At 38.4% G+C, this 19,721-nt stretch overlaps 1 protein-coding gene across 1 annotated transcript in view; it reads right to left on the bottom strand.

The window, feature by feature from the left end:
* COL5A3 (collagen type V alpha 3 chain) overlaps positions 1-19,721 on the bottom strand; it is a 1,727,233-nt gene that overhangs the window by 592,551 nt on the left and 1,114,961 nt on the right. Inside the window, exon 45 of the mRNA XM_044084684.1 lies at positions 6,824-6,931. Coding sequence (XP_043940619.1) covers positions 6,824-6,931 — 108 coding nt within the window. The remainder of the gene's footprint in view (positions 1-6,823; positions 6,932-19,721) is intronic.

Here is a 19,721-nt window from a genome sequence, read left to right as displayed (position 1 = left end):
ACTTGCTCTTGTAACAGAACCTCTCACTTCCACAGTTGGACACATTGGTAGATTTTCAAGATTCTTATGCAATTTAGGCACCCCCAAACATTGTTGGAATAACAGGTGTATTTGCTGTAAGGTAATTACATTTCTCTTTTAAAATGTGACCCCTCAGACGGACTCGGAAGTCAGTGCATGAGCATGTGCAGAGATATGCGTCTTGGGAAGTGTAATGCAATGTGAGGGAGGAGCTGAGAGGTGTTGCTGCATGGTTGATGGATAGAGTGACAAGAAAGATGAAAATTAATAGTGAGAAGGTTTCCATCGTGGGTGTTTAAGTTTATATTTGATGAAAGTAGCAAGGATGTTGGTAGGGAGAATTCATGCTATGGATGTTATAGGCAGACGTCATGTTAGGCAGGTTCAGTGGCGGAGTTGCACTAGAAAAGTACATGTGACTAGATTGCCAGACATCACAGGGAAGGCAGGTAAATGTGTGTGAGACTGGGTTCTCACAATCATGTGCGAAAGCACCGTATCACTACAGCATACACAGTGATAAACGGGTGAATGATAGCCAGCACAGCAAAGTGTCAATTCAGTTTGTCATGTAAATGAGAGTTAGGAAAGTAAGAAAAGGAAGAACAGAAAGAAAAGAAAATCATACAATCACTACGATAAGTAATGACAGGTGGGGAAGGACATATCTTTGTGGGAAGCACAGGTGGGGAAGGACATATCTTTGTGGGAAGCACAGGTGTGGGAAAGACATATCTTTGTGGGAAGCACAGGTGGGGAAGGACATATCTTTGTGGGAAGTACAGGTGTGGGAAGGACATATCTTTGTGGGAAGCACAGGTGTGGGAAGGACATATCTTTGTGGGAAGCACAGGTGTGGGAAGGACATATCTTTGTGGGAAGCACAGGTGGGGAAGGACATATCTTTGTGGGAAGCACAGGTGTGGGAAGGACATATCTTTGTGGGAAGCACAGGTGTGGGAAGGACATATCTTTGTGGGAAGCGAGGTGTGGGAAGGACATATCTTTGTGGGAAGCACAGGTGTGGGAAGGACATATCTTTGTGGGAAGCACAGGTGTGGGAAGGACATATCTTTGTGGGAAGCACAGGTGTGGGAAGGACATATCTTTGTGGGAAGCACTCGCTCTTGTAATATAAGAAGATGAAGAATAGGTAGGGGAGGTAGTCAGGGATGGTTTGTGAGGATTACCTATTCTTCATCTTCCTATACTACAAGAAGTGAAGCTGCAAGTAAATATGAGAAACAAAAAAACAGTGTTACTGAACCTAGGACATCTGAGATCATTGTGGGTGCCATGGCCTTTCCTGGCCAAAGCCTTCAACATTATTCCTCACTCAGGCATAATAGATAAACTGTCTCAACTAGGCATCAATTCATATGTTATCAGATGGGTAGCAAACTGGCTCACTGATAGAACCCACCAAATCAAAATAGGGGAGGCCACCTCTAGCATTAGACCCGTAATGAGTGATGTACCCCAGTTATCAGTCTTGGGGCCTCTATGATTCGGGATATACTTCTCTGAGGTGCAGGCCAAAACCAGTGGGCTATGGCTGACTAAGTTTGCAGATGACTGCAAGCTGGCATGGTCATCAATTCCCCAACTGATGTGGATGTCCTCGAAGAGGGTCTCACAAAAACAAATGACTGGTGCCAGAAACATAACCTCAAGCTGAATGCTGAAAAATGTATCATCATCCCCTTTGGGGAGAGTGACATCCCCACATATCACATTAATAACATCCTAAACATGTAATAACTCATGAGGCATTTGAGCACCCACGTTGATAGCAACCTGACTTTTGACCACCATGTTGCTTCCGTTGTATGGAAAGCTTTCTACATGGCCCACCTCATAAGTAAGGGTATCTCATCCAGGGACAAGGATGTCATAACATCCCTGTATTCTTCCCTTATAAGGCCAAATATTGAGTGCAACTCCCCCCTTCAGGATGTACCTCGCAAAGCACATGCAGCAGCTGGAGAGACCACAGAGGCTCCTCGCCAGGAGAATCCAGGGCCTCAAACATCTACCCTACACAAACAGGCTAAAAGCCCTGTCCCTTTACTCAGTTTCATACAGACTCCTCAGAGGTGACCTCTGCCTGGCATACAAAGAATCTCAGACCCCCGCCTTGATAGAACTGCTGCATATCTGCAAGTCAAGCTCCACTCAAGTAACCCGCATGCATGACCTCAACCTAGTCTGTAACATCAACAGGACTTGGTGGGACAGATTTCTGTCCCAGTGACTCCCCCCATCTGTGGAAGAGACTCCATCTCCACGTCAAGCAGAGAACCTCATTATCCCTTTTTAAATGCAACCTGGGTAACTGAATAGGAAACAGAAAATAAACACCTGGGATTCCACCTGTGTCCCTGCTGAACTGGGGTTTTGAGTGATAACTTGTCTAAACATGGGCTAAACTCTTGGCTAGGCTTATAAGGGCCTCATGGCCAGTAGCCTAGTATCTTCCTATGATCCTATGGCAACTGCTGAACATTTGTAAAACCAAGTCTTTTTCTGTTATTCTGAAAACAAATTTGCTTTCACACCAACTATGTCTTTCTCTTGTCTTTCCCATATGTCTTATCTTTCTTTCACCTTTCCTTCCCTATTGTCTACCCTTCCCTTCTTTTGTTACTTTCATCCTTTTTATTACTTTAAGAGGGCCTAGTTTGTCTACATATAGCTTCTGTTTACACAATGTATAGACTAGTGTCCACATTGTACTGCTTTTCCATGTTAAGTGTTATTCGATTTTCTGTAAATATACACAGATAGCAGTGCATTTCACTTTGGGATCTGTGTCTACCTGCTGGGGCAAATATAAATAACTGTCAGTTATTCATTTTGCTGCTTGTGTGGGAACCTCTGAAGCATAAGGGATTGAAAACTCAAACTGAGCTCATAGCCTTATTGCCAAGTCTAAATGGGTTACATCAGGTCCTCAAAGCAATCACTGGTGGATGATACACACTTTAGGGGGGAATTCTTAATGAGCTCTTGAAATATTTATTTTAGCCATGTATTATTGTCAGCCAACCTACTTGAAATCAAAGGTGTTCAAAAGACATTTAGAGGGTCAGATATGTAGGGCAACTAGCATGCACTGTTCACCACCTTCTACACTATGTACCTACTGAAAAATCTTCTTGGATTTAAACCAGTTTGTGACAAGAATTCAGTTTAATGGAGCAAAAGCAGACATTTTAACAGAGAGAGAAGACTTCACTGGAAGGGCTGTTTGGTGCCCTTTATTGAAGAGCAGCAATTTCTAATTAATACCATTACAAAATCATGTGGCAGGACGTTGCTGCCTATTTATTTGCAAGGATAGTCAGACAAATCCACTACTCCTAAATCCATTCCTTCTATGGACAATTATCTTTTTTAGTCCAAAGTTGATAATTATTCAGTCTTTTGATTAGGTACTCATACTTTCAGCATATTCACCAATGGATCAAGAAACCATTTTAGGTACCCATCACATTCCTATCAATGGCCTTTCCTTGCCTGCACATTTACAGATACAGCCCTTAAGCATATGACTGATTTTTATTCCTGACCACAGTTTCCACATAGCCTACTTTTGTTTTGACAGCTGATGATTTTCAGATCTAGTAAGCTGTTAAATGTAGACAGACACACATCAACACTAGGGCACTACCAGCAATTGTAGGGAGTAAACATTCACGCTTCTGCCTGCAATTTAGCTATGTGACTCAAAGATGAAAATGAGCGGAAACAATACTCCCCAATCCCCCCCCCCCATAGAAGAAGAGAACCTGAACCCTCTTACGTTAGGTAAATACAAAATGTAATACCATATATAAGTCTTGCTTCAGGGCATGTCTAAAAGGATTCATATTGACTTACTGACAACACTTACTATAAATCCCAAATGGAAAAAAGTCTACAAAAAACAACTTTCAAAGAACCAAAAACAAACCTTTCTCCCCAGCTATAAGTATTTCCTACTTATACAAATCAACTAAATGGTAATGTAACCACAGTAAAAGGGCAAATTCAGATTTGCTGAAAGTGGTTTTCAGTGTTTTTTTCCCAGTCAGTTGAGATTTGCAAAAAGCATGATCGACCAGCTGTCTGGTTCTCAACTAATGTATGGGGCCAAGGAATGGAGGGCTACTCAAACAGTGTTTGTCAGGCTAATACATTAAAAATGCTGATGTTTACATAATATGTTTCCCAAATGGACAACAGAACTATAGCCATCGCCACCCATAGTGAGACTCACAGTAGTCTGATGAACATTTCTGGCACTTGTCTTGGTAGTAAGCAAAATTTGAATTTTGGATGTATGGTGAAACTGAAGCTTAAAAGTTGGATATAATGTCAGATAACTGAATCCAAACAAATGTTGCATTTGCTTTATGAAGTACATTACTGGGAAAAAATGCTTCTAATAATGCTTGTTCTTTGGACATTAAAAGTAAAAAAATCCGAGAACTGCCACCAATATATAAAACGTTTAATAAATAAAAAAAAAACAGCAAAGCTTTCAAGCATGCAAACTCTTCTTCAGTGCATCAATAAACATCAAAACTAAACACATACTTATATACCCCTAACAAGCCAGCTAATTAGTAGATGATTAATTAATTACATATCAAACTTCATAAACGAGCATATACAGAATTACTTATACAATACATATATATGTGTGTGCCTGGAACTAAAATATCTTTTAAAAACATAATTTAAACCACCACTCTTTTAATTTGTAAATCTGTTTTTATACTATTAAATGAGTTTAGACCAGGACCATAGTCAGCTGTAAAATACTCAGTCAGTTCTGTGTCTGTAACTATATCTCTACCACGCTCATTTTTATAAACTTGTTGTAACACCCTACTGTTCTCAAACTTTCTTTCCATTCATTTAGTAAATATGAAAGGTCTGATGTTTGTTCCTTCTGCTGAAGGTAATCTTACAGTCTTCAAACTGAACTAAGACTTACTGTTTTGGAAAAAAATGTACCCCAAACTATCTTCTGACAAAACAGTTTTTTGTGATTCAAGAATGTGACTCATATTTGTTTTTTCTCAAATAACATACCAGTGTCTGATGTCACCGTGCTTTATGGGTGGTAGTTGGCACAGGGTATGAAGGGTTTGATTTACTCAGCATTCATTTTCTTAATATGTGTCCGAGCAAGTCTCTTAAACAGACAGTGTTTTGGAACAATTAATAATTTGGTTTAGCCTCCTTAATGGTGTCTTGGACTACATACCTATGACTATGTCCTGAGTTTACGAGAGAAGGGCGTTCCCTTTTGGTTCCTGAAGAACTGTGATTCCATAAGAACATCCCCATAATGATTGGCAGTAGTATCAGAAATTCACAGGAGGGTGGAGTCTAGGCAGGTACTTAGTAAAATGTAGGAGATGAGTCAGGGTAGACATAAGGATGTATTACTTCACCAGGTGAAAGGAAAGGTGAGTGACAGAAAGATATTGTGATACAAATGGAGGGTGTAGAGGAAATGGAAAAGACAAGTGACTAAGATTTAGCTGCAGCACTGAGACTGACTCATAGACTGATCTGATTGCATGAACATGTTTTCTGTCTTCAGTGCCACAGACTGATTTCATCCTACATGTATGCAGGTATTTGACACATTTATAGGTTCAATGGTGTTTACATATGTGCATCTGTATGTTTGTGTGTATGAAGTAATTAGCAACACACAGAAGGCATACACATCCGAAAGAATTTATAAACTTCAGAAGAGCACAGCCACAGACTGTCATACAATAATACAGTTACATAAGCTATCAAAGCATACAGCTACAGGCAAAGAAAATGGTGTTTTCTTAACAAAGCTAAAATGCTCTATTTATTTATTTATTTATTTGTCTTTTTTGTTGATCAAGTTAGTCTAAGCAGGTCTATATCACATTGAACACCTATTCAGCGAAGCCGCTCTTCATCGAACGGCAAATTTTAAGTAGAGCAAACAAGCGGTTGGCCAACCGATCAACCGCAAAAACAAAATAAAATTTAAAACTTGTCAAGCTGGGGGCTATGCCCCCCACACCCTCCACACTCCCCCTAACTACTGGGGAAAAAGCACATTCCAAATGATTTACAAAGGGCATGCTGGTTAGGCTGACCAATCAGCATGCAATTTTTTGAATGTTAATGGCCAGTCATTGTTTAATATGAAATAATTATCTTCACCTGCCCAAAGACATATGTTAAAATAAATTCTTGTATCTTAGTTCCAGAATTTTACAGTACTCAGAGCCCAAATGGGGAGCCAAGGACAGTCTGAGGCAGTGTCAGTTTAACAGATTCATCAGTCTATCAGCACTGTGATGAGTTTTGTACATCCTTGTAGGGTTATTAAAAGTAAATATTCTGGGTACACTCATCTCTACCTGAAACCCAAAAAGTAACCTTATCTATTCTTACCATTTTTCTTTTGTCTAGCAAGAAACAATTCAACGCCTACTTCAAAACTGTAGAAACACTTTTTTTCTTTAATCCATTTAAGCAGCCTTACATCAGTCACTTCTAATAATAAAAAAGAGACTGTAACTAAAAGACTACTGTTTTGTGTTCACTTATACTATAGTTAACAGCTAGACTGGAAATGACCTAAGAGCCTGCATTGCCAAGGAGACCAATGTAAATAAACAACTCAATGTTACTGAGGTGGCTCTATGGCTAGGTACCTTGTTATCTTCACAGCTGGGTCAGCAATCAGACAATGTTTCATAAAAGTCATTTAGGGAGATGTATAAATACTTCACAACTGTAGGCTTTCACCCACCTGAAGTCCAATGGGTCCAGCTATACCAGGTACTCCCCGCGGACCGTCGTCACCTTTTTGTCCAAACATACCTTGTTGACCTGGTGGCCCTGGAATTCCTTCCAAACCCTAAAAGATGTGAAACAAATTAAAAAAGCATTTTACAAACTCAGTTCTTACTAATATTAATAAATAATGCTTTTCCTAGCAGTCACATCAAGACAGATGGTAAGAAATGAAGGAAATATTATAAATATTATAAACAAGTCCAAAATATATATATAGATAAAATCATAAAAAGAGACAATCTGATATTACAGGATAGTATATGTTAAATTTTACTGTTCATATATATACTTCTGTATCTTACTCCTCACACACACACACACACACACACACACACACACACACACACACACACACACACACACACACACACACACAGCTGCTTACTGCATTGCAGCAGTTTTATAGTCACTAAATGTAATTCCTCAAATGGTCCACTTGAATTGAAATAAAAGTAAGCTTTAAGCTGCTTTCATGACTCACTGAATATGTACTGTATGGCTTTAGTCTAGCACCATTAAATCCATTTAATGGATTAAATTGCTGATGCTAGAATTTCTCCTGGTCAGCCAACCATGTTTGGTCCATTTTTGCTTTTTACTGGGTCAGGGTGGGGTGGAGGTTTCTCATACCATTTGTACAATACTCATTGCTGTATGAAGCACACTTTCCTCATTCTGCGTCCATTAATGAAAGATTTCTTTCCCTGTTAGGTTTCTGCAACCCCCGCCCCAAAAGGAAACTACAGCTTTATCTTCATTTATTCTACATGCACTGTATAAATGCCAATACCTATCTATATGCTAAACCTTAACCATGGAATGAGTGCAAATGAAGTGATGGCAAAGAAGGTTTCAGCACCATAGCTCTACAGACATGACGAGCATGCAGTTCTAAAGGGATCTTAAAGGATAAGATGACCACATATTCATGCCTATGAAATGCGTTATACAGATGGCATTCTTTTAATGTTTAATTTTCACACAAATGTTACTTTCATTCAGTTTATTTTTCTGTTTGTTTGCATCTCTATTTAGGTGTATCTACTTTTCAGCTATCTCTTTCTCTCTCGCCCTCTCTTTCTCATTCTTATTCTGTGAATGTGTGGCTATGTATGTTTGTGTATTTGCCTGTTTGAACTGTCATAACTTATGACCTATGCACTGAAAGAAACCATATGTAGGCAATCCATCTTACCTGTTTGGAAACTAAATTGTTGGTCATAAAATAGACCACACTAATTTACATAGTTTTACACACGTGAGGTCACTGCTTTCTTCAGGATTTCACATATGTAGAGAAAGGAGAAATATTGGTCTACAAGATGTTTTCCTATTTGCAAACATCCAGTTTTGCAGTGGAATAACACTTGATATATTCCAAATATGGGGAAAATGTACCAGTTTAGAGAAAAGTACTGATCAGGACACTCCTCCAAAAATATCACAAGCTTTTGAAAGTTTAAGACATAAAACATCAAATTTATATCAGGAATGAGAGAGTTCCTGGAATCATGTATTGTCTGAAACAGATGCATTTTCAAAATGAAAGTATGTAGTAATGCCAAACTGTTCAACAGTTATGACATTCTGGCAAAAAAAAACATGCCAAATGACCACTTACCCTGTTGGTGTTAAGATGTTTTTCATCTAATGTAACTGTGTCCTTACGTTTTCCTGCACAGTTGTTCATTTCCACTCCAAAGGTCTTTGAATTACACAGTAGGGCAAGCTGTCTTTACTTCATGTATCTGGCCTTAGATTTATTTAAATTTAATTTTGAGGTGGCAAAATTGCTTGGGACCCTCAGGCTAGTATTTCCTTTTGTATATCTTTAAAGCTACATTAATGTTGAGTGTGCTTTATGAATTGTTGAGGTGATCTCTGTGGCAGAACTTCCTTCATTTCATGCCTTGCTGATAAGATAATACTGGTTTTGGAGAGGTAACAGAATACATCTGATAATTGTACAGCCCAATTTGGGTGTTCTGGTTGACATGACTGTAGACGCAATGTAGTGGACACTAAGTGGACACATTCTGACATCTGCTAATGAGTAACATTCAGGTTTATTAGTTTAGTTCCAAATGAGAACAAGGTGATCTTGCCAGTGAATGCATTTGGTCAGAATGATACAACTGATTACTGAAAGACAAATTTGTCAGTGAATCAAATGAGTTTTGTTCTTACTCCCCCCCATGTAGATTACATTCTTGCAACAACACTACACGTTGACACATAAAATACGGCTGGACTGTTCTAGTGATACAACTGCAGGAATGCACAGAGGTAGGTGGTGACTGGAAAACAAGGGAAAATGTAAATTTTAGTTTTATGTTGTAATTCCTTCACAAACTACTTAGTTAAGGTCATTGTCACTAGGTCACCATAACAGCTGTCATCTATATTTTACTTAAAATAGTTTTTTTTAACTAAAAGAAGCACAGTTGCCAGTTCTAATACCTGGTATACGAGACTCGTATGCCAGGAAATTGAACAGAATGGTTTGGGTATGACCTCCAGAGGTTTTAGTAATGAATGTAGCAGTTGGGTGCAAAAATAATTAAGGCCTACTTTATGACAATACACTTAAGAAGGAAGGCACCTCTATTATTATTAGTAGTATTTTATTATTGTTATTATTATTATTATTATTATTATTATTACTACTATTAGGATTATTACTGCTGTTTGGTGATCACGGGATTTGTCCAGTGGTCATCCCATATTAGTACTGATACACAAATGGGCACTTACTAGAGGCATTCTAATAGGGTAAAGACTTTTTGTTGAGCCTGCTGATTCATTTTATCGGATATTTACAATTAAAATGTTACAATTTCCATGAATGCATCAGACAGAAGAAGCCTATTTTCCAGATAAAACTGTTAACTGAAATATAAAATAAAGAATTTGTTGACTGTCCTTCTAATATTCTGTTTTTCTTTTGTGTATAGGTGTCTGTATGCATGTATGTTTATATTGAAATATATGTTTGGTTTTGTATTTCTAAATCTATCTTTCTATATCTATCTATATATCTATATGTTGTTCTGTCTTTCGGCTTTTCCCAGTTAGGGGTCGCCACAGCGGAGCTCCGGTCCGCTAATGATTGGCAGTAGATTTTTACGTGCCGAGTTCGCGCAACCTTGAACGAAGGTACGCCCATTCATGCATGTCTCCACACAGAAGATGCTCTAGCTGAGAATTGAACAGGACAACGTCTTACTGTGAGGTGACAATGCTACCGCAGCACCACCACCGCAGTCTCTATATATATATATATATATATATATATATATATATATATATATATATATATAAAATATATATAAATATATGTATATATAGATATATATATATATATATATATATATATATATATATATATATATATATGGGTCTACTGAAGTCCAACTTTCAGTATTTCGAGACTCAAACGCCGAACACTTACTATACCGAAATATTAAACAAACGTATGCCACTATACCAAAAATTCATAATACCAAATTTTCAGTAAGCAACATTCAGTTTTTAATATAACCTCCACCACAACATCACAGATACCACATCCCCCCTAAACCTTAACTAAGACACTAAACACACACACCTACAAAACCTATGCATAAGCGGGGGGGGGGGGGCAACTCACACCCCACACCCCATTACTTATATTTACCAGCTCCCACTACCACGAATTAGAAAAAAAAACTACTGTTATGCACCCAACACTTATTTCGCACACCATCACACATACAAGCGAAAAACACATACTACAAATTCAAAAAACACCCTTTTCAACACAAACGCACACACACACACACACACACACACACATATATATACAAACACACACACTCACCCATCTAACCCTATCCAACTCCCAAAACTTCCCACAAAACCAAAAAACAGAAAGCCCTACCCAAAACCCTTAAACACTTACAACCTACCTGAATCTCCATACACAGCCACACATCGTCCACCATATCTAACTCCCAGACCACAATGCACCGCAAACACAAGCCACAACACAACACAACACATCAACAGCAGATTTCGTAATATAAACCTCGGTAAAGTGAAGTTTCGATTAACTGCACTTTCGATAGTTTAGTCTCGAGATACTAAAAGTCAGTTTTTCAGTATTTTGAGATTTAAAAGGGATCCCATATATATAACTATATTTGTGTGTGTAAGTAAGTTGGTTAGGGGCTTTGGTGTGTAAGTGTGTGTTGTGACTGTGATGTGTGTATGTGAGGGACTGTAAGATGTGTGTGTGTGAGTTTTGTTTGTGTTTCTGTTTGTGCGATCCTGGAGTTAGAATATATAAGTAAGGGGGTGTGCAGGGGGGCTTGCCCCCTTGATTATATGTAGTTTAGATGCATTTGTTTGATTGTGGGGGTGGGGTTGTGTTTATGTGTGTACTGTATGAGTAGCGTAGTTTTGGGATTTTGAATTTTGCGGTTGTGTGTTTTTGGATTTGTGAGTTGTGCTTGGGTTTTCGGCTTTGTGATTTCAAAATACTGAAATTCAGGATTTCAGTATTTCGAAATTACAAAGTGGACCCGTAGATATATATATATATATATATATATATATATATATATATATATATATATATATATATATATGGGTCTCCTTCATTAAAATGAAAGACCAGAAGACTGAAACCCAGAACAGCGAGACGAAAACAACGAATCCCCAGAACACCGAAAAGCGCAAAATTCAAAATCCCGATGTTACGGGAGCTTGAATTAGCACTTTTGGTGTTCTGCTGTAGGTAAGTGCGTATGTGTGAGTATATTTGTGAGGGGAATTGCTGTGTGTAAGTGTGTGTTGTGACTGTGTATGTGTGTGTGAGGGATTGTACTGTGTGGGTGTTTGTTTGCCCTATGTGTCTGTCTGTGCGATCTCGGAGTTAAAATATTAAAGTGGGGGGGTCTGGGGGCACAGCCCCTGCCTATCACTAGTGTAGGGTGTTGAGTTTGGTACTGTGGAGCAGTTGTGCATGTGCTTTTGTGCGTTATGTGTGTGTTGTAAAGTTACGTGGTTTACAGTGTTCTGGGGTTTCTTTGTTTTCATCTCGGTGTTATGGGTTTTGGTCTTTTGGTCTTCGGTTGTTACGAAGTAGACCCATATATATATATATATATATATATATATATATATATATATATATATATATATATATATATATATGTGTGTGTGTGTGTGTGTGTGTGTGTGTGTGTGTGTGTGTGTGTGGTATGTGTGTTTATATCTGGGAAGTATGTAGACAGATCAAGGCATTCTTTTCAAATGCATTTTTTCTGAATCAGTTTTATCGAAGAAAATGTAGCAAGAAAAAGAATGAACAGAAAAGGCTGAAGTCTGTGGAAGATCTTGGAGTATACCAAAGATGGGGTAATAATCCCATTTTTCTGGTATTGTGTATTCCTGGAAATGGCATATTTAAGTTAGTGGGGATGTTTTTATTATTGTTTCCTCAGTAATGTAGGTAAATAGGTTCATAGGTAAGTACTAGGCTATCTGCCCAAGGGCATTTATAAGCCCAGCCAGAGTGTGTCGGCTTTCGCCGCCGCGTTGATTAATTAACTGATCCTCTGTCAAGCAGAGCCAATGAAGTGATCCCAGGGGTGAATTTTCTGTTACCCATCCACTTGTCAAGGTTTCTCTTGAAGAGTGTTAATAAGGGGCTTTGCCTAATGTAGTTTGGAATTTTGTTCCAAAGCATGCGGAGTTTCTGTGATGGGAATCTATCCCTCCAGCATGTTCTATTTATTGTTGTGGCAAAGTTTAGCTCACTAGAGCGCGTGACCCGCAGTGACTTGAATTTCTTTAGGTGGAGCATGTCCATCAATTCTGAGTTGGACATGGCTTTGTAAGTCAGGCAGAGATCACCTCTGAGTAAGCGATATGCCACTCAGTTTTTTCAGTTGGGCTACATAGGACATATGTTTGAGGCCAGTAATCCTCTTGGTGAGGTACTTTTGTAGTCTTTCCAGCTATTGGAAGTGTCTTGTGAGGTACATCCCAAATGGGGCATTGTACTCTATGATGGGTCTAATGAGTGACGAGTAGAGGGGCACTATAACCTCTTTATTTCTAGATGTGAACCCTTTAGTAATTAGATGGCCTCATAGAAGGATTTCCTAACTACTTTGGCAATATGATTCTCAAAAGAGAGATTAATATCTACCTGGGTCCCCAGATATTTTATTACCTCTTCTGGATTAAGGGGGCTGCCACCTATGTGGTAATTCGTGGGTGTTTTGTTTTTCCCAAACGGGATGACTATGCATTTTTTGCCTTTAACTTGAGGCCATGACTTTGACACCAGGTGTCCATCTCAGTTAGGCCCTTTTGGAGGATGTCTGTGTCAGCCGGAGAGTAAATTATGGCTCCCAGTTTGCAGTCATCAGAAAACTTGGTTAGCCATAGTCCTCCTGTGTTTTCCTGTACTTCTGAGAAGTATATGCCAAACAGTAGGGGTCCCAGGACCAAGCCTTGTGGGATATCACTTGTGACTGGTTTAGATTCGGACCTGGAGCCTGCTATTCTTACCGTGTGAGTTCTGTCTGTAAGCCAGTTGGCAACCCATCTCATGATGTAGGCGTTTATTTTCAGGCTGGTGAGTTTTTCTGTAATACCTGAGTGGGGAATGGTGTCAAAAGCATTGGCGAGGTCAAGGTAGGCTGTGTGAACCACCTTTCCCTCATCTATGGCCTTGATGACTGTCTCGAAGAAGTCAACCAGGTTTAGTAGGCATGATCTGCCCTTAACAAAGCTGAACTGGGTCCGGTCAAGTGTTTGGAGGTTCCCAATGTCTTTGTTAATGAGTTCCATGATGATGTGCTCCATAACCTTGCAGACCAGGCTAGTCAGGCTTATGGGGCGATAGTTACCAGGGTCAGTTGTGGCCCCTCCTTTGTGGAGAGGAATAACCATTGCTGTGCGCCATTCTATGGGCACGTAGCCTGTGGAGAGGCTGAGGTTGAATAGCGTGTTTAGGTGGGGCGTTAGTTCGTTCTGTAGTTCGTGCAAGACACAGCCTTGGACACCATCTGGTCCCACTGATGCTGTGTTTTTGGCTTTTGAAAGGACTATTTTCACCTGTGCGTCTGTGATTTTTGGGACAGTACACTTTTCCAGTATTGTTGTGGGCCTTTTTGGAAGTGAAGGGGGGGGGTGAAGTTTGCTCTGAATCTATCTGCCAGGATGTTGGCAATATCAGTAGGTTCAGCATATCTTGTGCTAATTTGCACTAGTTTAGTGCATATCTGCGAGTTGCCACTTACATTCTTAACATAGCTAAAGAAGGCTTTGTGGTTTATCTTTTGAATCCTTGGCTATTTTTCTTTCAAAGTTAGCCTTGGATGATTTCATGAGGGTCCTTAGTTTCTTACCGATACTGATCAGGGATGTCTTTCCTTCTTGGGATTTGCTTTTTTTCTGAACTAGTTTCCTCCTTCTGTTGTATAGCCTGTTTATGGCAGGGATCCACCAAACTGGTTTCCTTCTCTTAGAGGAGTGAGTCTTGGTTTTGCTAGGGATGGCACGATCCATGCATCCTTGTAGGTACTCATAGAGTGCATTTGTAAAGGTTTCTGCATCTTGGGCAGCATTATTCTTTAGCGTGGGGGCTGTGAAACTTACCACCTCTGTCTTAAGTAAGGTGAAGTTTGCTTTAGAAAAGTTTTTTACTGTGGTTTCTTTAGTTGGGGGTGGTGGTGGGGTGTGGACATCCTGAGTGATTAATTTATGGTCTGATCTAACCAGTGACGGGTTAAACTCCGGTTTGGAACACCTGTCGCCCATGTTGGTGATGACCAGGTCCATTATGTTTTCACCTCTGGTAGGGGAGTTTTCTAGCTGATCCAGAGTGATATGAACTTCCATGGGTTGCCATAAACCTATATGTATGTATATATATATATATATATATATATAAATAAATATATGGGTATATATCAGTTGCTCAAATTAACATAAAATCAAAACTGAAAATCTCGAGATGATGACAATGAAAATGTGCAAGAATGATTGACAATAACGAAACTCAAAATATATAAATTACAGTTATAAAATTAATACAGTAGTAGTATACATAAATGGTAACATCCTATTACCTCATACTACATATCAGTAGGAAATGATGGCAGATATTACCTATCACTCACCCATCACCCTTAGCGCTATCTATAACATTAACAAGCCTCAGAAAGGAAAGGAAATTCCTGTGTTAGATAAATTCATTCAGCATTTGGACAGAACTAATAAGATTCACAAATACTGCCCATGTAAGTATAAAATTAAAGATAAATGTAAAGGCGGGGCAGTAACATCATTTGCATTAAATGGGGAGGAACTAATAAAATCCATAGCCTACAATCATGCTGGATATTATTATGAAGTACAAAAGTATATTATACGCCATGAGTTAAATGAGATTGTGCCGCGATCAAGAGATACACCTTACTTAACTATAGACTTTTCTCAGAAAAGTTTTACATGCTAGTATTGATCAAAGGTTAAGCTAGGAAAATATACACTACTAAAGATGTAATATGAAAAGCTTTCATAAGAATACATTTCTTTCCGTTTAAGCTACACTGTGGTTCAAAGGGAATTCTGTGGTATGCACTGTTTACATTACAGGTGATAACTGTGTAGGAGATAAGATTTGGAAATATATGACTGTTTCTTTTCTGTTCATATTAACAACAGTACATAGGGTGTGAGGAGTGGCACTTAACATCAGCGACTGCTTTTTCAATCTTGTGAATTTTGTTACTGTCAAATATTGTTTATTTTCGTTGTTGTCATCTCCATAGTTTCAGTTTCATTTTTATGTTAATTCAAGCAATTGAAGTACACCTATATATATATATATATATATATATATATATATATATATATATATATATATATATATATATATATATATACTATCTTTCATCAAACATCACAAATGTCAACATACGTAACATCAACACACTTAACATCGACAAATAAATGTTGACACATTACTGCACATGCTCCAAGACTAATCCTTGGAATGTGCAAAAGAAAAAAACAATGATTTTTTTTACAACTGAGCAAGCCCCCCCCTGCACCTCCATGGGGGGATTGTGTCCCCCACACCCACTGCAAATTATATACACTAATTTCGAGATTGCACAATCCCCATGGAAAGAGCATATACCGTTGCACTGTAAATTGTCAATCTCACACATCTGTCAACCATCTGTGTTGTTGATCAAATGCATGTTTTCACAAAAACTAAGAACCAAGGCACAAATCCACAAGCAAAAGCAATAAATACCAGATCCAATGAAGGCAAGGTAGCTGTGGGTGTGCAGGAAAAATAGTTTTAATAAACCATAAAAACAACAAACATGATTAAGCTCTTTCATCTGACAATATACACAGACTTTTTCAGAATTAATACTACATCTACAAAAACTCTTTAAATCTCCCACCCACAACGTCACATGAATATTCCCCTCCAATTAAATCCAAAGTCCAATAAAAGTTGCAATTAAGAAATGGAAATGTGATTAAAAAGTGTAAAATAAAACTAAAATTAAAATAAGTGTTAAACACAATAGGGCTTAAGTCTCAAAACACTCCCAATAGATATGTGATCATTCAAACCAGTTAAAAGAGTGGAATTTAACTTAAGCTGCCAATGTAATTCTCATTTTTCTAAAAATCTTCCCACAGTCCATCCCTAGGGTGCCTCACAGCTTGTTCCAACCCAAAAAATAAAATATGGTGTTCAGGATGCTTGAACAAAGCATTTTTGTCATTTTTTTCCTGATGTCCAAAATGTTCATAGTTAGTACTGGGCTAACTACCCTTGTGAGCCATTTTAAGCCTAGCCAATTATCCCTTATGAGACTCAAACCCTTGATCTAGCATCTTGTGTTTGTAAGGCAAACACCTTAACCATTAGGCCACTCTCATTAATTCATTCTTTGAATTTTCTTTAGGTTTTCTCCATATAAAACTCATCATATTTTTGACATTTAGCCAGGTAGACTATACCTTTGGTGTTACAGTTACAATGAAAACCCTCTTTAATGACAAAATGTTTAATTCTCACAATGTCAGCCACTAAAATAGACTTTCACTGGGGGCAGAACCCAAATTTAACTGTACCATGATTTTTCTTGCTGACAAGTCCACTAATGTGACTGTCCATTTCCAACATATTCTTAAAGGATCTACCTTCTGGTACAGCACTAATGGTTTTACCCCACTTTGACAACCACTCCATTAAAAAAAGAAAATATACACCAGTTTTTGCATAACACCTCCCTGATGTAACTGGACTCAAGAGTAAACTAAGGCTAAATTGTGGTCTTTTCCATTGTGTGGGCTACCAGCAAACAACCCATGCACACTATTACATGAGGATTTTAATAAAGGCAAAATCTCTCTTTGTTTTCTTTTAAGTGCAACACTAGAACTGACAGTGTTAACTAAGACTGAAGGATATCCATGCGCCACAAACATACCCACTAGTTTGATATATTCATCTTCAAACAAACTATCCTCTGACACCATTCTAGCCAATCCAATAAATTGCCCTTTAATGATTCCTCTTTTTTGATGCTCAAGATGATTACTAGAATAGTATAACAAACTGTTGGAATAGGTGGGTTTTCTGAACACAGTACTCACAATACATTGCCTACTAACATATATGAAAATATACATGTCCATATAATTAGTGGACAACCTGTTGTAAACAAAAGTAAACTTCAAAAATGTAGTAGTGGAATTCATATCCGTAAAAGGATCGGTCTCTTTACTGGATTTGTCCCACACAATATAAATGTCATCGAAGTAACGCACCTACAAGTTGATGGAATTGGGATCAAACCTATTCAGCATAAAGCATTTTTTTCCCATTGAGTAAGCACAATATTAGCAGAAATGGTGGGAAAAGGATGCCCCCATAGCAACGCCTTTAGTTTGCTGAAAATATTGGCCATCCAAGTATACAGAATTGTTCTTAAGCACCAGTTCCATGAACAAAATCAAAATACTAACTTTGTTATTGTCCAAGGTAGTTTATTCTAGTAAAAAATCCTGGAACCATTCCAAGCCTGTGGAATGAGGTATAATGTTGAAAATCTCAACTACGTCCACAGTAAGAAATGCATAACTATCAGAGCAACCCAATTGTTTCAGCTTGAGCAAAAAATCCCAGGAATCCTGACACAAATGAGAAAAAGGTTCCAACCACTTTTTTTAACTTAAAGTCAATGTATTTGGCCAGAGGATGAATTTTCGAACGTCTGGCACAGACTATGCATCTCATTGGAGGATCAGTGGTGCTTTTATGTATCTTCGGAATGTTTTCAGAGAGAAGGCCCCAATAGAAATTTCACCTTAAGAAAATGAAGCAATTCAGGTGTAATCTGTCCTTGATCTATCAGGTCTTTTAAGTAGTAATCAGTATTCTTGTATGCTATATGAATAATATTTACAGAGACCTTAAAGTAAAAGCCACTCTGCCAGACATATTAATTTATTCATTTGGTTGAGGTAGTTGTGCTTACTCATGATAACAACCCCCTCCTCCCTCAGCAGGTTTCATCACCCGCATGTCTTTCTCATAAACCAAACGTCTCAGTAATGTATACTCTGTCTAAATGAAATTGTGCGGGCTATGATTGTGAAACCAAAGTTGTCATAAATACCTAAAATCATTGAAGAGGGGGTTGATAATGTTGCTACCATGTAAAATGTCAGCACAAACTTGGCCCTCATTAAACATAACCTTGAAGTTAAACTTCCTTTGGAAAATTTTTAAATCGATAAGTAAATTCTCTATATGTGAATGGCAAAAGGGGACAAAGTTAAGGCCTTTACTGAGCACATTCAACTGTGTACTGCCCAAACATTTACTAGTGAAATTAAAAAGCTTGAAATCGCCAGAGGTGTTACAGATGATCTGAGGACCACATTTGAAACAAGCAACCATGTAATTAGCCAGGCACATATCTAATTTCACCTTCAAGTATGTCCATTCCTGTATGCATCTGCAGCCGACTTCCTTCCTTCCTGCAAGTTCCATTGGTTGTGAGGATGCTTATGTGAAGAGGGCACTCTCGTCAACTACGTAACCTCTCCAACTTTCTAACATGGTCATATTCTAAAGGGGCAACCTCCTCATCCACAATAGACTCTTGTTCCACATCACTGGGTGAAACAATGTGCCCAGCCAAGTTGAAATCACTTTGAATAACACCAGGGAATTTAGGATAGGCATGTCCCTTCAGAATATTCAATTTTGTCCTTCTCCATTTTCGTCTCCTTTCTCCTCTTGATATCATTAATTTCTTTATTAATTTTGGAAAAGATGCTCTTGTAATATTGTTGATTTTGCTCAAACAGAAGGTGCTTGGTAATTAAAGAATCCATACAGTTAGCTTCCAAAATCAATTCATCTATTGTTTTTTGGTTGTGCTTCATAAGCATGTCAATCAGTTCACAACCATGTCTATCAAAAAGGCAAATAAGTTCCTTGTGAAGGGCAGAATCCAGAGCTAGTCCTGTGGGAAACTTCCAAGACCTCTAACCCTTATGCACCCTCCCAACTTTAAGACATTTACGGAAATAAGCATTCTCTAATTGTAAGTTACAACATTTTAAAAGGGTGCCCGCAAACTTGTCCATGAGGTGCCTTAGGGAACACACAACCATCTGGTCACCAGTCCCAAAATCCAATGAAGCATCAAACCAGTCAACTAATTTAAAACCTTCACCACACCGATTTGAAGCAGAGTTATTGTTACTGGACTCACACAAGAAACAATGACGTTCTCTTTGCCCAGCAG

This window comes from Protopterus annectens, chromosome 9.part0 (assembly GCF_019279795.1).
Source record: "Protopterus annectens isolate FY-2018-M chromosome 9.part0, PAN1.0, whole genome shotgun sequence".
Lineage (NCBI taxonomy): Eukaryota > Metazoa > Chordata > Ceratodontiformes > Protopteridae > Protopterus > Protopterus annectens.
This window is presented reverse-complemented; position numbering and strand designations above follow the sequence as displayed.